The sequence below is a fragment of the Dunckerocampus dactyliophorus genome, chromosome 18 (genome assembly GCF_027744805.1).
Source record: "Dunckerocampus dactyliophorus isolate RoL2022-P2 chromosome 18, RoL_Ddac_1.1, whole genome shotgun sequence".
In the NCBI taxonomy this organism is placed as follows: domain Eukaryota; kingdom Metazoa; phylum Chordata; class Actinopteri; order Syngnathiformes; family Syngnathidae; genus Dunckerocampus; species Dunckerocampus dactyliophorus.
Genome location: NC_072836.1, coordinates 18,789,117 through 18,806,643, shown reverse-complemented (window position 1 = coordinate 18,806,643; position 17,527 = coordinate 18,789,117). Strand labels below are relative to the sequence as shown.

At 42.5% G+C, this 17,527-nt stretch overlaps 1 protein-coding gene across 3 annotated transcripts in view; it reads right to left on the bottom strand.

Moving 5' to 3' along the window:
• The window catches only part of LOC129170955 (protein shisa-8), an 84,210-nt gene extending 73,626 nt beyond the window's left edge, over nt 1–10,584 (bottom strand). Inside the window, exons 1-3 of one of the 3 annotated variants that reach the window (XM_054759136.1) lie at nt 9,832–10,584; nt 8,820–9,705; nt 6,680–7,314 (exon numbers count right to left, since the gene is read on the bottom strand). In XM_054759136.1, coding sequence (XP_054615111.1) covers nt 6,680–7,245 — 566 coding nt within the window. In that variant the 5' untranslated portion in view covers nt 7,246–7,314; nt 8,820–9,705; nt 9,832–10,584. The remainder of the gene's footprint in view (nt 1–6,679; nt 7,315–8,819; nt 9,706–9,831) is intronic. The other 2 variants (XM_054759135.1, XM_054759137.1) reach the window with 2 other exon arrangements.
• Between the last annotated feature and the right edge of the window lie 6,943 nt (nt 10,585–17,527).

The window sequence follows — 17,527 nt, the reverse complement described above, 5'->3', positions numbered from 1 at the left end:
TTCCGCAGCGACTGACTCTGCCCTTAGGGACAGTGTGCCAGTGGACTCCCACAGCACAACTAAACACAACTCGTGAATGCATAAAACTCTGACTAATGCTGCGCGGTGTTACGCAGAGTCAAAAGCAAGTGCTTTAACAGCTGCAACTAGAGTGCTTTAATGTGAATGTGAAACCGACTCTTGTTTGGTGCAGCAACATGTTCACCGTTTATGAAAGCCAGCCTGTTCACAGCAAGTAACCCCCAGACATGTCCGAACAATACCGTATTTTATGGAGTGTAATTTGCACTTTTTTTCACAGTTTGGCTGGCCTGCAACTTATAGTCAGGTGCCACCTACATATCAAAAAATATGGATAATTTAAAAAATACCTACGTGCTGCTTTTAAGTCTAGTGGCTGCAATAATTCATTGAGCTGAGCTTGTGATGCAGTTAGGTACACAAATTGAATGATGCAGAGCATCCCGGATGCTGTTTGTTAGGGAATACCTTCTAATACGCTTCTGCCTTGGAGACTGTGTGTCTGCAAGTAATGTGCAACTATAAGTACACTGAGAAATGTGCTATTTTGGACAGCAGTGTGGTTTAATTAGGACACTAATTATGTCTAGCGTTTCTAGATTGTAGCTGCTGCCTCAGCCACTGGCTATCTAAATACACATGTATGATTTTCAGTCTATTTTAATTCATCTGTGAACACAAAAATGAAGTTTTGGTGTTAAAATACGTCTGTTTGATGCGTTTCTACGCACCGGGTGTCATGTCACATATTAAAATTGTCTTCTTCGAGAACATTTTGGCAATTATTAAACAGGTAATGCGTTATCGTATCCATGTAAAAAGGAAACTATTTCAAGTTCTGTAGCTTTAGTTTGTGTCATTGTTGGTGTAAACACTTCCCCCTCCCGCTGGAATCATCTTCGCTTGTGAATTTAATGTTGTTAGGTGCAGCGCCATGACACTCTTAAAAACAAAAAAAAGAGCACTCTGATGATCGCTCCATCATAAATACAAATCTTTGTGACTTAAGTTTTTTTTTTCTTCTGCATTTTTGAGTGATGCAAAAGTAGAGTAATTGCTTCTTTCCTTCTTTGAGGAGAATCCCAGTGCAATCCGACAACAAAGAAATTGCACAAAACACAGTGCAGCATTCTTGTAAAGACCACCCATTATGCAAAATTGGCTTTTTTAAAATTGTTTTAACAGGAATATGTATCCCTAAAGCCTGTTTCTGAAAAAGCCATCATCTCCCTTACTTATTTCCTCCACTTTTGAGACTTTTGACGTTCTGGGCTTTCATCACGTCATGAAGGAAAAAAACTGCATACACTCACCGCTTCGCGGAAGACAGCTTGCTGAAAAAGTCGGCTTCGCGGCACATCTTAATATAAAGCCGGGAACTCTTGCCACTTATCCGTTCAGTCAGCGACAGAGTGTGATCATTTTGGTTTCCTTCAACGAATAGTCTAACCTAGCATGACAGCCTATTAAAATGTGACTGTCATGTTAGCATAGCTATGCTTGTGTTGCTAATCTTTGTGTCCTTATGTTACATTGTAACAGTTTTCTATCAGATCAACATAAAAGTATGACTCAGTCGGTGCTAGCTTCTTCCACAAATAATGTACTGCGTGTGTGTGTGTGTGTGTGTGTGTGTGTGTGTGTGTGTGCGTGTGCTTTCCCTGACAATCATTAGTCCCTCGTGTGGGTGTGTTTCGAAAAGGGTGACACTCAGGAAGTAAAAGAGGAAAAACACATCACAGGATGAAAATAATCATTGTTATAATTCCTCCCAAATCCCTGCAGGAGGATGAAGAAAATAATAATCCTGTTTATATCGGGAGGGAGGAAATCTATTTCAAAGAATCTTGTACATCAGGGAAATTAATTTAACACGATTAACTTTTCTGAAAAAGCATCAGCTTGGTTTTGATCGGTGAAGTCATTATTTTCTTTTTTTATCATCTTTTTTAGACCTTTTGTGTTTCTTGTACATTAACGGGCTGGGCACAATCAGTTGTAATCGGCATAAGTTAGAAAAACAAACATGTTGTCCGCAGTGCTGACTCGAGCGGGCGCTGTAACCGATTGAGAAAAGCGGAGCTGTGCGAGCGTTCATCGCTTTGCTGTAAACACCTGTCACGGGCGATGATGAAAAGTGCCACTGCGGCTGAACAATAAAGGAAATAGAAAGCCCCGTGGATGAAATACAATACAGTAGAGCAATAGAATGGCTCATGGAAATGACTGTTTGCATCCCCAGGGACTCATTCAATTGGCGGTGCCCTTGAACGCAAAGCTCTTGTGTGGAATAACTTATGATGAGTTGGGGAATGCCATTAAAAGCAATGAGAGGGACATTGCACTACTGGGTGTGTGTGACTGGGTGTGTGTGACCGTGTAATTGACAATAGATTTAACCACAAAGTTGTCCCCTAAACAAACCACAAAGAGATTGTTGTTTTTTTCTTGACAACTTTATTTTCATAAAATTGTGACAAATGTTCTCTTCATGCTATAATTTTGTTGCAATAACGTGATACATATTAGATGTCTCTGAAAATTAACACATCTTGTGTTATTTTTTTTTAATTCTATGACTTTATTTTTGCATTATTTATTTTTTCCCTTCAATGTAGGCCTTATACTTTTGAAAACAAAAAACAAAAAAACCCTGTCAGTTAAGATTTTTGGTTCATTTCTTGTTTGGCGTATACAGAATATAACGCAGTAAATTGGTTCAGTGATATGTTAATTTTCACTTAGTAGGATTCCTTATTTGTACATGACATATTTTTGTAGTTAGACCATAGAAAACCTCCTTACGGCCTTCTAAATACGGTTTTTAACATTATTAGAATCCTCTAGACATGAAATACCACCCCTACTACTAATACTACATATCATAACAACGTCTTTGAATGCATCTTCTTAAAGGGATAGTTCGGATCAGCAATGTAGTCCAATAACAGCAACTTAACCCCCACTCGGTCTCCTAAGTCCAGTTCTGGTCAGACTTCCATGATCAACGTGTTTCCACTTAGTTGCTGGGGACAATTAAGTAGACTTTCTCAAAACAATATGCGTTCAAAAGATGAATTCATTTGCATCACAAAAAGTGTTACAGCCTATATTTGTCTCCCGCCATATTCCTGCGCACTGTTGCCTGTGCGTTCATGTGTATGCGGCGAAGACGCTCGCATCTACTTCCTCGACAGAGCGCCACGGCCATCTTGTTTACGTATGTGTTCCACAGCGGAAGAAGATGCGAGTGTCTTCATCACATTCACATGAACGCACAGGCGACAGTGCGCAGGGAGACGGCGGGAGACGGATATAACGCCGAGCGTTTTGTGAGGTTTGAGTTTTTGATAAGGCATTTTTGTGAAGCAAATGTTTTAATTTTTTGAAGGCATCTTGTTTTTAGAAGCTGAACTCTTTACTTAATTGTCCCCAGCAACTAAGCGGAACTATGTTCTAGAAATCTGACCAGAACTGGACTTAGGAGACCGAGTGGGGGGTAATTCGCTGTTATGGGACTACAATGCTGATGGGGACGTCATACAGCTTTGTGTCAAAAAATCCAACTGTCCCTTTAATGCCTTATATTTGTAGTTTAGTTCATTTTGCCATTTTTATGCTTGAAAATGCTTCAGGCAAACAATGTGTAAAATGTGCTTATATTTGCATTTCAAAACAGTATGATTTCTTAATATATTTTTGAAAAAGTGAAGCCGTGAAGTTCAAAGCCCGAAGTGACGAAGGAAATATCTACATTTATAGCCCAAAAAAATTACAAAAATGTATACAATTTGCAAATGAACACTTAAATAGAATATAAAATAACATTTAGTTGTGAAACATGTTACTGTCACCATTTGTTGGCCCTACTTTCAGTGAAACTGCAGTTTCTGGTCAACCAATCAGCACAGAACCCCCCCCATCATATTTAAATATTGTAACAAAATATAATAGTTTTGAGTTCCCAAGTCTTTCAAATAATAGTAAAAAAAAAAAAAGTGGATGTATTACTCGGCTGTGTTGAATCATGTATCAAAGGATGTGATTAATTTTTAATTAATCTTCGCAGCCGTATCCGCACAACAGACGTGACAACAGACAGACGACGAGCAAAACAAAAACACAAGGCGCTTGGGAGATGAGGAGCGGTGCAGTGGAGGGGGCACAGAGGCAGTAATGCACAGCTGTAATGAGAGGTGCGTGTGTGTGCGTGTGCGTGTGCGCGTCATTGCACCACTGACTGTTGTGATTGCCTGACCCAAGGCTTCAGCGCATTACCACCTTAACAGCTTTATGGTTAGATTTATTTTGTGCTCGCACGCAGCATAAACACACGCACGCATGCACACACACACACAAATGCGCACCTGTGCACACTGACTTGATCGCAGCTGGGCGAAAGTGCTTCACTACTGAACGTATGGAGTTTGACAATAGATTCTCAGATATGATTGGCAGGCAAAGATGAGCTCATCTTTTCCGCATAGAAAACAGACTTTGGTTTTCACCAAGAAAACAGCTGATGTAAAACGCAACATGTTTCATACAAGGCCTTGAGTTCAAACCTGGACCTTTGCCATTAAGTTTAGATTTTGATAATGGAGAAAAAGATATATAGCACATAGCAAGCTACTGAGCTAACTAGTTGGCCTCCGATTTATTTGTTCCAAACTTAAGAAAGTGTTTCAAAGAGAGTGGGGAGGAAGGGCAAAGTAAGAAGCCAAAAACATACCACTTCCACACAGAATGGGAGAAGTTTTTTTCCACTCCGTCATGTCGGACATGCCATGGCTGACGACATGCACTATTAAGGTGATGTAATGTCTCATTACTGTAACATTACTGATGCCCAGTGACCAGAATACTACATATAACTTGCCTTTCCATATTTTTGGACTATTAATATGCCATAGTCCACCACAAAACAGTGATTATTTATTAAATAATTAATTTTTTAAAAACCGCAATAGAGCGAGGGAGCGATGTTCGAACCGCAATGTATCAAGGGACGACTGTAGTGACATTACTGTCGATTATGCAAGCAATTAGATCCATGTTCCGTCATCTTGGTGAAGTGGGCTATGTCCAATTCTTTTTCTCACGAAATGTCCAAATTTTCTAGGAGACAGCAGGTCCCAATAGGACAAGCACTTGCTGTGCATGCCCTTTGTAGTTATTTAGTTTTAGCCATTCCAGCATTATCAGTTGTTTTTAGGGAATGATTATACAGTACACAGCATGCACCACTGATGTTGCTAAGACTCTGTCTTTGGTCAGCATCTGTCCTGCTGATGGGGACTGTGGTGATTCCTAAGAATATTCAAGACAAATGCCTCACATTACTTTTGACAGGTGACTGAAATTCAAACTAATCACCCAAGTAATGGCTTCATTCAAGAAATTCACATGAGCGGAGATACAATGTGCCAAGAGCTGCCAGCTTTCATCATATTATGGGTGGCTCATAGCCAGGATTAATCAGTGCTGATGTCCAGTGTTAACCCACACTTCCTTCCTCTCCATTAGACCCACACCATCCTCTTACTCATTCCCTGAGTAGGCTGAGAGATCTGGTAATGATGCCGTTTTAAAGGAGCCCCCACGGTGCCATTCTTATCACCCAAAAGGCTGGCTCATACACAAAACACACTGACACACACTCTGTCTCTCTTGTCCTCACTGTTCTCTGCTCTAGAATTAACCGTTGGCTTCGCTCCAGTCAGATCCACTCAATATTCCACCCACCCAAAAACCACCCGCTCTCTTCAGATCGTTCCCTGGAGGCCAAACTTTGGCAGAGTCACAGCTGTGTCACAGGAATCGATCCAGCATCAATGTGAAACAGCGATACCTCCAGTACACGAGCACAACACAACACAGCTGCACAGTTTGCGTTGACATTAGCGACCTAAAACTGTGACAGTCCCAAGTTGATCCATATGGTTTAGAGTAGCGTAGGCTTTCCAAGCATGAACATGTTTATTGTTACATTACGTTACACTATATTATGCTACGTTACGTTGCCTTATGCTACATTACGTTACATTATGTTATCCTACGCTAAACTATGAGACTACACTACGTTACGTTGCACTACATTATGTTACAGTACATTTGATTCAATGAGATTAAACAAAACACTAGTCTGACTAGGTAGGACAGCCCTAGTCTAGGGCTAGACACTAAGGCAGCCCTGGTCTAGGGCAAGAGAGTGGGGCAGCCCTCGTCTAGGGCTGTAAAATAAGGCAGCCCTCGTCTAGGGCTGTAGACTAAGGCAGCCCTCGTCTAGGGCTATAGACTAAGGCAGCCCTCCTCTAGGACTAGAGACTAAGGCAGCCCTAGTCTCGGGCAAGAGACTCGGGCAGTCCTACTCTCTAGTGCAGCCTTTGTCTAGGACTAGGGACTAATGCAGCCCTCGTCTAGGACTAAAGACTGGGGTAGCCCTCATCTAGGACTAGAGACTAAGGCAGCTCTAGTCGAGGGCTAGGGACTAGAGCTAGTGTTAGTCCCACCTAGTCACTGAGCATAAACTGATGAGGACTGCTTGGGTGAAAGGCAAAATGCATTCTTAGACAACCTAAACAGTGCGGTTGTGATCGAATCGATATCCTGAGAATATATCCCCAACATCCAAAAATTAATGAAATGAAAAACGTACCTGGAATTAGTCATGTCCGTCTGTCCTCCTTGACTCTTCTCCAACCCGAGCTTGGTGAAAATCCCGATGAGCACCATGATGGCCACCACTCCACAGATAATATACACGATCATATGGGTTTGATCGCGGTCTGGTTCCGGTTGAACCTCTGTGACGGGTGCCGCCGGTCGCCCGGTGTTTGCCCAGACGGGCGTGTCATAGTTGGAACAAGAAGTCTGATCCAAACTGTGGATTTTGAATTGGCAGCAGAAGCGGTAGAAGCAAGAACCACAACAAAACATATAGATCCCAGCGTTGCAGTTGAAGGGTGGGTCCCACTGACCCATTACGTCGTAGTAACCCCAGCAGCGATTGGCCCCACCCGGGACTGTTTGGTCCTCTGTGTCCGGAGTTGGTGTTGCCAGTGCAGCCTCTGGTAACAGTGAGGGCTCGGTTGTGAGGTTATTCGGAGGGGCCTGGGCCAAAACCTGTCCCAAAGGCCGATGGTTTAGTCCACCCAGAGAGGTCAAACTCAGAAGAATGGCCACAGAGAAACTGACCAACAGTGGTTGCAAGTAGGTAGACATCTTGGATCCTTGGTCTTGTGATGCCTCAGTAATGTGTTTTTGTTACTGACAGACCCAACATTAATGCTCCTAGGTTTGGAAAAACAAATGAGAAGTTAATAACCAATCTTACACATGTATTATCAATTAGCAAGAGAGTCACCATGCATGTAGAATCAAAGCCGTTGGTCTCACATGTGCCTGTGCTTGTGTTATTTCCCAGAGGACACATCCAACTACTATTGTGGGAATTAGCATTATGACTAAATTGCTATCAAGGCAGCGGAACAAGTGAGTGAAAGAAATCAATTTCCCATCTTGGTGTACTACTAACGTAGGGCGATTAAGCGTTTATGTGCACAGAATTGATCACACAACAGAAGGTGGAACCTCTGAGGTTGTATACTTCGAATTCAACCAAAAACCAAAAAGTGATACAAAACAAAACCTCCGCTTTGCAAGCATCCGGTCTTTTATGCATTTGGATTATTTTACCATTTTTGCAACACCAACCTCCGATTAGCGAACATTAACAGGACTCACCTGTGTGTTTTGCTTTTTTGGGCTTTTTTCTAACACTTATTCCAAAAGAAGAGACAACCTCAACAAAGGGAAGAGAAGAGAAGAATATAAGTGTCGATAATTATTAAAGGTATGGCAAAGTGTTTTATTTTTTATGGCTTTCATTGCATCAGAAGTTAACATCTTATTACACTTGAAAGACCATAAAAATGCCAAAATGTAATCCGCCTGGTCCAGCCAGAAAGAGAGTCGAGAGCAGGGCTGCAACTAACGATTATTTTCTTAGTCGATTAATCTGAAGCGTGCTGTTTCGATCAATTATGTAATCGGTTAGGCCCTAGACGGACCAAATCAATATGAACCAAACACAAACAGTTTGTGGTTTGGTCTGCAACGTTATCAGGCAAAAATCTCAAACACTGTTTTCAAAAGTCAAAGCTGATGTGTGTTAATACCTTGTTTTGCCTAAAACGCAACCATAATACCTGTAGGTCTGCTTTCAGAGGCTGCAGTCACAGGATATTTACATTTTTAAATAAAAACACTATCAATCGAATACCAAAATAGTTGTTGATCAATTGTGTCATCGAATAATTGATTAATTGTTGCAGCTTTAGTCACAAGTGCTAGCAGTTGAGCTAACAGCCCAGACTGTCAACTTGTCACCCAGCGTGACTCTTAAGGGTCAGGGGGTGAGGTTTACTACCAGCTGGCATCCTTTACAAAAAAGTGAGATGCGTGAGTAGCATCTGTGAAACAAAACACCTGTTTTGCTTATTTTGCTCATTTTATTGATCAATACAAACAGTGGTTACCCTGTTTTTACACTTAAAACTTGATACTTAAAACATTGCCTGTACAGTTAAGAAAGCTGTATGAAGGCGACAGCTTGACCCTGGAACTGACTATATCTAGTTTCACTGTTTCCAAATCCAAAGAAATTGTAAGCCGACCAGCATCCCGGAATGCACTGTGTACAATCTTAGAGGTTCCACTGGAGCTCCCTCCCCTTTTAGGTGTGCGTGCAAATGTGTGTGCGTGCGTGACAAGTACCCAAAGTTAGGAAACGTCACCTTTCACAAAGCCATATGGCATCCAGCAGTTGTAAACAAATCCAAATCGGCTGGCTTGTAGTGGATCCAGTTCAGGAGTGCTTGTTGCCCACAGACAAATGTGCTCGTGGCATTTCCTGCATTCGCGTCCAACTTGGCCGTGGATGCACGAGTGTGTGTAAGTGAGAGTGTTTGCTGCTGCTGTCCAAAGAAGCGGGGGATTCTTCTCACACTCTCAGACAGTCCCGAGTTCCCATCTTGGAGGGTTTCTCAATCCTGAGACACGCTCGGACTCCTGAGTGGGTCACACATCTGGCGCACGATGGCAAATGACTTCTGACGTTCCAAGGAAAACTCACCGGAGTGTGTTGTTTCTCACAGGAGTTGTCTGCCTCCTCCACTATACTTGCTTAACTTGCATCTTTCATCCTCACTGCACAACGGACCCTCTTTTATTTTAGTGGTGGGCATCGTCTTAACCTATTTTCATGTGCAGTCAGTGACCCAACAGGTAAACGCAGCTGTTCCTTAAAAGAAAACTCCGGGCACTTATCCAGCTGTAATCCTGTGATGACAACTGTCCGGGAGCGTCTCTCTTCTTTTTGCACGTGTGCCGTCTTTTCCTCTCACGCATGCACAAACAGCTTAAATCCCCCCCACCCCCCTCCGCTGTTCTTTCAGGCGACACACAGGGAGTCCAGTGGCTTTTTGCACCCAGTCTACACGACTCTCCTGTTGCTTGACCCCTCCACCCTCCACCTTCGCATGGAACCCCTCCTATCCCTGGATCCCGGGATGTGTAACAGAGCCCGGACACCAGCTGGGTGTTGTCTATTTAGCCTTGTCCTACTTGGGGAGGGAAGGGGATGCCGGATCTCAGCGTCTTAGTGATGCTGCACAAGAGAAGCTGTTAAAAAAAGACGCTGGAGTTACTAAGGAGAATCCCATATCATTTTTGGCAACAAACACCCTCTACTTTTAATAAAAAATTTCTGCCTTTTCCTGATGCAAAAAAACCCAACAAAAAACGTACCTCACCTGTTTCTCTCTGTGCGAGATGGACTGTGGGACTTTTGGCGAAGCTTTGCAAATATCAGCATGGGGTCAAGAGAGAGTTGCTCTCTGCGCACTTTGTGCAGTTTTGTCAGAATAAATCTCCCCAGCTTTGTCGACAAGGAGAAGTGGAGATGCGACAGCCCAAAGAGCAGCAGCAAAAGCAGCAGTGTGGCACCATCAGCTCATCAAAACATGTCCTGTTTTCAAAAGAAGCCCTCTCGGACTGCAGCAGATGCTCTTTTCTTGTTTGTGCGGCTGCTTCAATTGCAAGTTTGTCAGATTTTCCATTCACATTATGATTTTCTTTCCTTTTTTTACCTGAGCAAAAATTTACAAAAAAAAATATATATCAGGCCGCTAATATGCAACAGTTTTGTGCAAAATGTTGCATATTATCTTCCGAAAGGAATTGTTGTCAATTCTCTCCTTGTCCGGTTGCAGCTTCTTTGAAAACAGGCATAATTTGATATATATGTATAGGAATTTTATATATATATCATATGTATGTGTTTTCACTGTGGGATGCTCCAAACAGAAGTGGCAAGACACAGGAAAGCCCAGAAGCAACAAAATGCTTTGTCTTTTTGTTTTTTTTTGTCATTCCATCCTTTCTCCCTTGCAGATCTTCTTCCATGTGTATTCCTTTATTTCCACGTTGTTGTGCGTCTGTAGCCCGTCACTCGGCGATGCTTCCACTGCCGTTCTCTCCTGTTCTCTGACAGGACTGGAGGACAATATCTCACACACTCCCTCCCTCTCTCCCTGACACTCCTCCCCCTTCTCTCTCTCCCTCACACACACTCTGTTGAGAGCAAATGAGCGCAGGGCTTTCTTGCTGACTCTCCTCCACTGGCCCCCTGCTGTGTATCACTATCACACTCCTATCTCAGTGTTGCCCCACATATTGGTTTGCTTCCAGAAACAGAATTCCTTGCCCCCCTTTCCTGCTCATTCTCATTCCCTGCTTCCTGTCTTTATCTACATGTGCACTGTTATCCTTTCATATTTTCACCAAAATAAAATCTCGATTTCCCACATTTTGTGCCAATCCAACCAAAGATGAACAAGTGCTGACTGTTGCATGCGTGCATGCATGTGTGATTTGTGTGTGTACGTCCTTAATTACCACGCTATAATACAGTACCTCCGCACACCCTCATCTCAGTGTGCGCACGTGTGCTGCTGCAGTCTACGGGGGATGATTTAGGGGAGCGAGATCACAGGCATGGAAGGCAGAAGAGAAGCGGGGGAAGAGTGAAATAAGCAGGGAAAAAAAATGGCGGGATCTGGAGGCAGGGTGCAGGAGGATGGCGGTGTGGCTGCCAGAGCGAGAGAGAGAGAATGGAAAGAAGTAAGGAATTATCGCCAGGGAGGGAGGGGGATTAAGAAACATGGGAATAGCAACTGGAATAGGAACTGACAGAGGGAGGATGGGGGGGTTGTAGTGATATATGGGGAGGGAGTGAGGATCAGGTAGGCTTCCTCAAGAGAGGAAAGTGACATCTTTGGCCAATAGAGAGGAAGAGTGGGACAAATATGCACATGAATTTTCTTGGACATTGTCAGGATCCTCCAGATCCCGCCTTTTTTTTTCCCAGCTGACTGGTGCACCCTGGACTGGTCGCCAGTCAGTCGCAGGGCGCATAGAGGCAAACACATTCATACCTGTGGACAATTTAGAGTAACCTGTCTTGGAATGTGGGAGGCTGCCTGAGTACCAGGAGAAAAGCCACGCACACACGGGGGAGAACCCAGATTTGAACCCACATCTCCTGGATGTGTGACCAACATGCTAACAACTAGGCCACCGTGCGGCCCCGCTCTGTCATGCTTTTTCAAAATATATGAATTCATCAATCATCACTGTTTTGTGGTTGAGTACGGCCTAACATTAGTTAAAAAAAAACTAAGTCTTTTGACAAAAATACTGATTTTTGCCTAAATTCCAAATTTTAGAGCATAAAAATGACTACATGAACTAAAATACAAATATAAGACATTCATAAAACGCATGGAAAGACACGTTGATCTGTAGCATTCTACACTGGTCACCGGAGGTGTTGACTCGAGTCACGCGACTTGGACACGAGTCAGACTAAAGTCGCAATTTTGATGACTTTGGACCTGACAGGATCATCAAAGACTTGCAACTCGACTTGGACATAAACATCAATGACTCTGACTTTCGTCTGATGACTAGAAAATACTTGAGCTTTTCAGTGAATGCTTTGAGTAAAATGCGTCCCCGGTGAAAGGGTGAATGCAGCTATCAATGTCCAATCAGGTTTAAGAGCACACAACAAATGTGTGGATTACGCAAACGCTGAATGCTACTGTACGTATGTCCGCGCTCTTTTGCTGCAACTAAGTCTTGTCACTCTGGTCTTATTTTACTTAAAAAAAGAAACAATTCAAAATGCATTCTTTGTATTTGTCAAATGTAATAGAGTGTTACATTGTTAAAATGGCATTTTATTTGGGAGACTCTAAACAGTCCTTATGACTTGTAAGGACTGCAAAATATCAAGCCGATGACTTTGGACTTCGACCTGTCTAGTCCTGACTTGAGACTCGGACTTGCACATCTTTACTTGAGACTTGGCATCAAAGAATTGACTCACTTCACTCGGTGTCACTAACGACCCGTTGGTGTTGTAATGTTGATGTTCTACATTCTGATGTTCCTGAATCCTACTTTGTGGAAATTCACTTTTGATGGTCGGGTCTGGAACCAATTAACCGCAGTAAACGAGGGATTATTGTACTACCGGAACGATGACCGATATCAGATATCTATATCGGATCGGGACATCCCTAATTCTTGCTTCTTTTCTCATTAGCCATATTGTACTGACAAAACACTACACTGCAGTTCTGCTCCTTTATTCCTCCTGTATTCACTTCTATGGTGTTCATCATATTTCATCATGTTTCCTTGTCATCACTGGTGTCATCATCTCCTGTGGTGGCATCAAAAATAAAAAAACAAGCCAAAGAAAAAGCAAAACACACATTTGTGTTTTGGATGCTCTCTAAGATATCTCGGGGGGGTATGCTAAAGTCTTGGTAGTTTTTGTACACCTTTAGAGGCCTATTTTTCCTAAATTCCTCTTTGCACTTTCCACTATATTTACCTTCTCCTCTTTTCCCTCTTACATGAGCGCTCTTTCTGTGTTGTTGATCTAGTTTTATCTGCCAAGCACCCCCAGTTTGTTTGTGCTTGCCGGGTGCGCTTAAATTCCAACCCTCTCGGCCCTAAACTGGCTTCCAATCTTCTGCACAGTGCGTCTGGAGTTATGTCTTAAAATAAGCACACAAGCCCATTTACAAATGTGCGGCTTCACACAAATGCAAATGCGCACACTCATGACTCCACGCTGTGTGATGCGCCACAAATCAGCTAATCCGCTTCCGTCACACAGCCAATTTGAGCCTGACATTAAAGTGTCCTCTGGTAAATTTGAGGCATGTCATTCTTTGAGGGGAAAAAGTGCTGATTGAGGATTGGCCTGCTATCAAATAGTCCATCAACGACAGGACAATGCTTCTGAGTTTCATAACAGGAAACATGGAGGCAAAAGGTGTTGAAGGCGAACATAATAGGGAGGAAGAAGGGATGAGGTGGATGGATGGAGGGGTAGTGTCCTGGGGGAGGGTCTGTACTGACTGAATAAAATATCGTGTCTGCACTGCTGTGGTGCACTAACATACATTTCCTATCCATCGTCCTGTCCTTTCCTTCCCACTCATTCACTCCTACAAGGTAATTTACTGTTCACATTGATTTTCACATTCAGATTATGCTTAGCAGACACTTCATTAGGTACACCTGCGGACTGTAAGGAGAATCGACATTCACATGCCTTTTTCATGACACAGTCCGGGGGGTATTCATTTCACAGTATGTTTATTTTCGTGGTTGTACTTTGTGTCACGATATAATACTAGAAACAGTTCTTTGTACCTTAGTACAGTAATGCTTAGTACAGTAATCCTTAGTACAGTAATGCTTAGTACAGTAATCCCTAGTACAGTAATGCTTGGTACAGTAATCCCTTGCTTCACTTTATCACAGTTTTTCTACACCACAGTGGTACCTTGGTTAACGTCCGCTGCCTTGGCTCACGTTTGCCCGCTTATTTAGCGTCCAAAATACCGTCCGGTTTGTTTACGCCGCCGTCTTGGATCACGCGCCCCAAACGAAATCTCGGGATACTTGAGAGGGATCGTGCAATGCATTGTGGGCCGCCGCGGGCGCCATCTTAGGACAACATCGTTCGTTTATATCAGAGTTGAGAGAGATACACGACGCAAGAGACACACGGGCCGCGCAAAAGAGACAGACAACAGGGCGTACCGAGACAAGGGTGCAAGACCTCCGAATTTTACGGCTTAAACAGAAGACTGTCGTAATTTCAGAGGTATGTAAATGTGACGGGAGTCTCAAAAACAGAGCCTCAAAACAGTCTATCAACGCGCCGATGCATCGAGGGTGACACACTGTGTTTCTGCCTGTTAGGGGTGTTATTTTTACTAATTGCAGCAGAATAATGTGTTTATTTTGTGTTATTTTGTTACACAACAAAACTAGGTAAAAGTGATGTTAAATGTTCATTTGTAACCATTTTTGCATGATTTTCTGCATGTAAAACTCTAATTATTGTCTATAAAAGGTGTTTTGCGTTAATATTTTTGGGTGTCTGGAACGGATTAATTGGATTTACATTATTTCCTATGGGAAAATTTGCTTCGGTTAGAGTCCATTTTGGTTTGAGTCAATGGATGGATGGATTAATGACGTTAACCAAGGCACCGCTGTATATTAATAAATAGGGGTTGACGTTGACACGAGCTCGAGTCTACGAGACCGAGACGAGACAAGATTTTCACATTACTTTTAAGAAAAGTACAATAAAAAAAATATGACAATATATTGCAATCTACAAATTTAATTTCTACTACGTTAACCTCTCGCTGTGTGTTTGCTCGTGGCCCCGCCTCCATCCACCGAGACAAAGAGACTGTATGATTGTCAAAAGGGTTCACTCTGTTCATGCCCTTGTTGGCATCCCCCCTCCCACACACACACAAGCATGAGTCTTATTAATATCTTAAATGGTGTATTTTCTCTTGTTATGTCTACTCTTTTGGGTATTATGAGAGTAAAGGTGACTATAGGGGTGTTATTTCATGTCTAATAATGTTCTTATACTGAAGGTCTGGTCTGGAACCAATTAACCGTGATAAACGTGGGATAATGTCAATGAAATGTAAGAAACATGTAATAATCTTGCAGCAAGAGAGAGGGAGCAACATACAGTCAAACAGACATGATCTTATCTCAGCTTTCTCCTTGATGCTTCCTCCACGCTCTGCTACTAATTACATCACATGCTATTGCTAACAATGTGTCTAAAGTAAGATAACTACATGAAAGGATTTGCCGTTGCTTTATTTTCCCAGAAGCTACTGACCTTGGCACTGTTCCTCGTGATGTTCCTGATGTGTGATTAGGCAGTTAGAGAATATGTGCAGTGGACTACAGGCCGATATTAATAATGGAAATCAATAATGTATGAGTAAATAGAATGTGCAGGCTATTACTAAATGAGTTAACAGACCTTTGTTATTTGGGCGTAGATGTTTGGATGCTTTGTGTTGGATCTCATCAGACTCTGCAGGTGTGCCTAAGATCATGTATTTCGTGAAATGCAATGCATTTTGCCTCTTCTTGTGTCTGTGGTTTCTCCTCTTTCCCACCTAAACATTCTTTTAGTTAGTAACCTTCTAGTGTCCTCTGTTTCTCTCCTTTTCCTCCTCCATCGTCTTCCATCCCGCTCCTGTCTGAGTCGACCTTTAATAGAAAAACGATCTTGTTAAAGGTACAATTTGTAGCTATTCTGAACAAGCAAGCAGTCCATTGTACTCTTCGAATCAAGAAGGGACGACGTATTACTTCAAGGCTGATGTGTTTACACCTATATTGTGGGTAAAACTACTAAAGAAGCTTGCGTACCTGTTGCTATGGTGGGGCTTATTCCCCTTTTGTGTCGTCAAAAGACATGGATGCCATGGTGTCTCTCTCAGCTCCTTGGTTCTACTCAAAAAACGTGCAAAAGCACACTTCGGTCTGCAATAGTAAGCAAATCACTGTCATCACTGCAGTTATACACTTGTCTTTAACAGCTTGGGGACGTACAGTACCTACTATACCCTTTTTATGACTGGAAAAGATACAAACACGTACTAATTAGTCCTTTAGGGTATTACTGGAAGCATAGATTGTACCTTTAGGGACAGAAATGACTGCAACATTGCTCCTGTTTCTGTACTGAATGAAGCGTAAGAGAAAGATGGAGTGTCAGCTAAAGGTGATCACGTCGATTGTTTTATTTCAAATCAATTGGTGTAAACAGTAGAACAAAATCATAACATCTCTGTCAGTGTCTGGACAGTTTACCTTATCTGTATACAACCATAATATTAAACATAACAGTCGGAATAAAATGAGTACAGTAGAACCTTGGGTACCGTACGCCCCGGTTAACATATTTTTTGGTTAACGTCAAATATTTTGCTTGGGTTCACATACATTTATTTCCCAGCTAGCGTGTGCCTTGTCATGCTATTCATCTGCTGCATGAGCCCAACTGTGTTCGTAGCACATTTTTATCACAAAACATCCCTGTTAGCAAAGTTTTAGCATTCTCTGAACTGGAAACACCAGAACCAAATTTGCATTATTTTGGTTAGAGTACGTTTCGGTTTGCGTCCGACCTTCTGGAAAGAATTAATGGCGCTAACCAAGGTTCCACTGTGTTAGCATTTCAAAATGTAAGTCTGTATTTAGTCTGAGAGTCGAAAGATGCCAACTGCCCGACAAATGGAAGAATAGGAAGCAAAAAACGCAACGAAGTAGTCTGGTTTCTGATTTGTTTTCTGAATTGTTTATTTTACTACAACGAAACATCCATCCATTCTTTCCATTATTAGTTGTTATTACATCTTTAATTAAAATTATATATCGACACGTATGCGAAATATAGAGGCTCCGATTATTGGAACCTCCATTGGAAGTCTCTGTGTGGAGTTTGCATGTTCGCCTCGTGCTGGTGTTGGTTTCCGGTTTCCAGCTTCCTCCCGCATCCTAAAAAAAACATGCGTATTAGGCTAACTGGAGGCTTTAAATTGTCCAAAGGTATGACCGAGAGTGTGTGTGAGTGGTTGTTTGTATGCAGGATATGCGCTCTGTCATCGACCGATGACCAGTCCAGGGTGTGCCCTGCCTTTCATCCAAAGTAGGCGGGATTAGATTTCAATTCGAGGTGTAATAATAACTGATGACTGTCTCCACTGACCACTGATAGATGTTTTTTGCTGCAGTACTGCACACACTGTTGTTAGTTGTTTGCAGGTGCGCGTGCATCAGTCACACCACATCAATAACTCCCATTTTGTTCCCCTTTGAAGCCAACCTTCATCATTCCCATCAGGCTCTGCTGCTTCCTCAAAGCCCTTTCCCCTCTGTAAACCTTCACTTCATTCTTTGCCCACATCCCCTATTTCTCAACCCATTTCCCCATCCGCTCATATAACGGTCTCCAAAATTTGAGTGTATGCCACACCACACCACGACACGCCTGTCACCCCTACTCTGTTTTCACTCGAGGGAG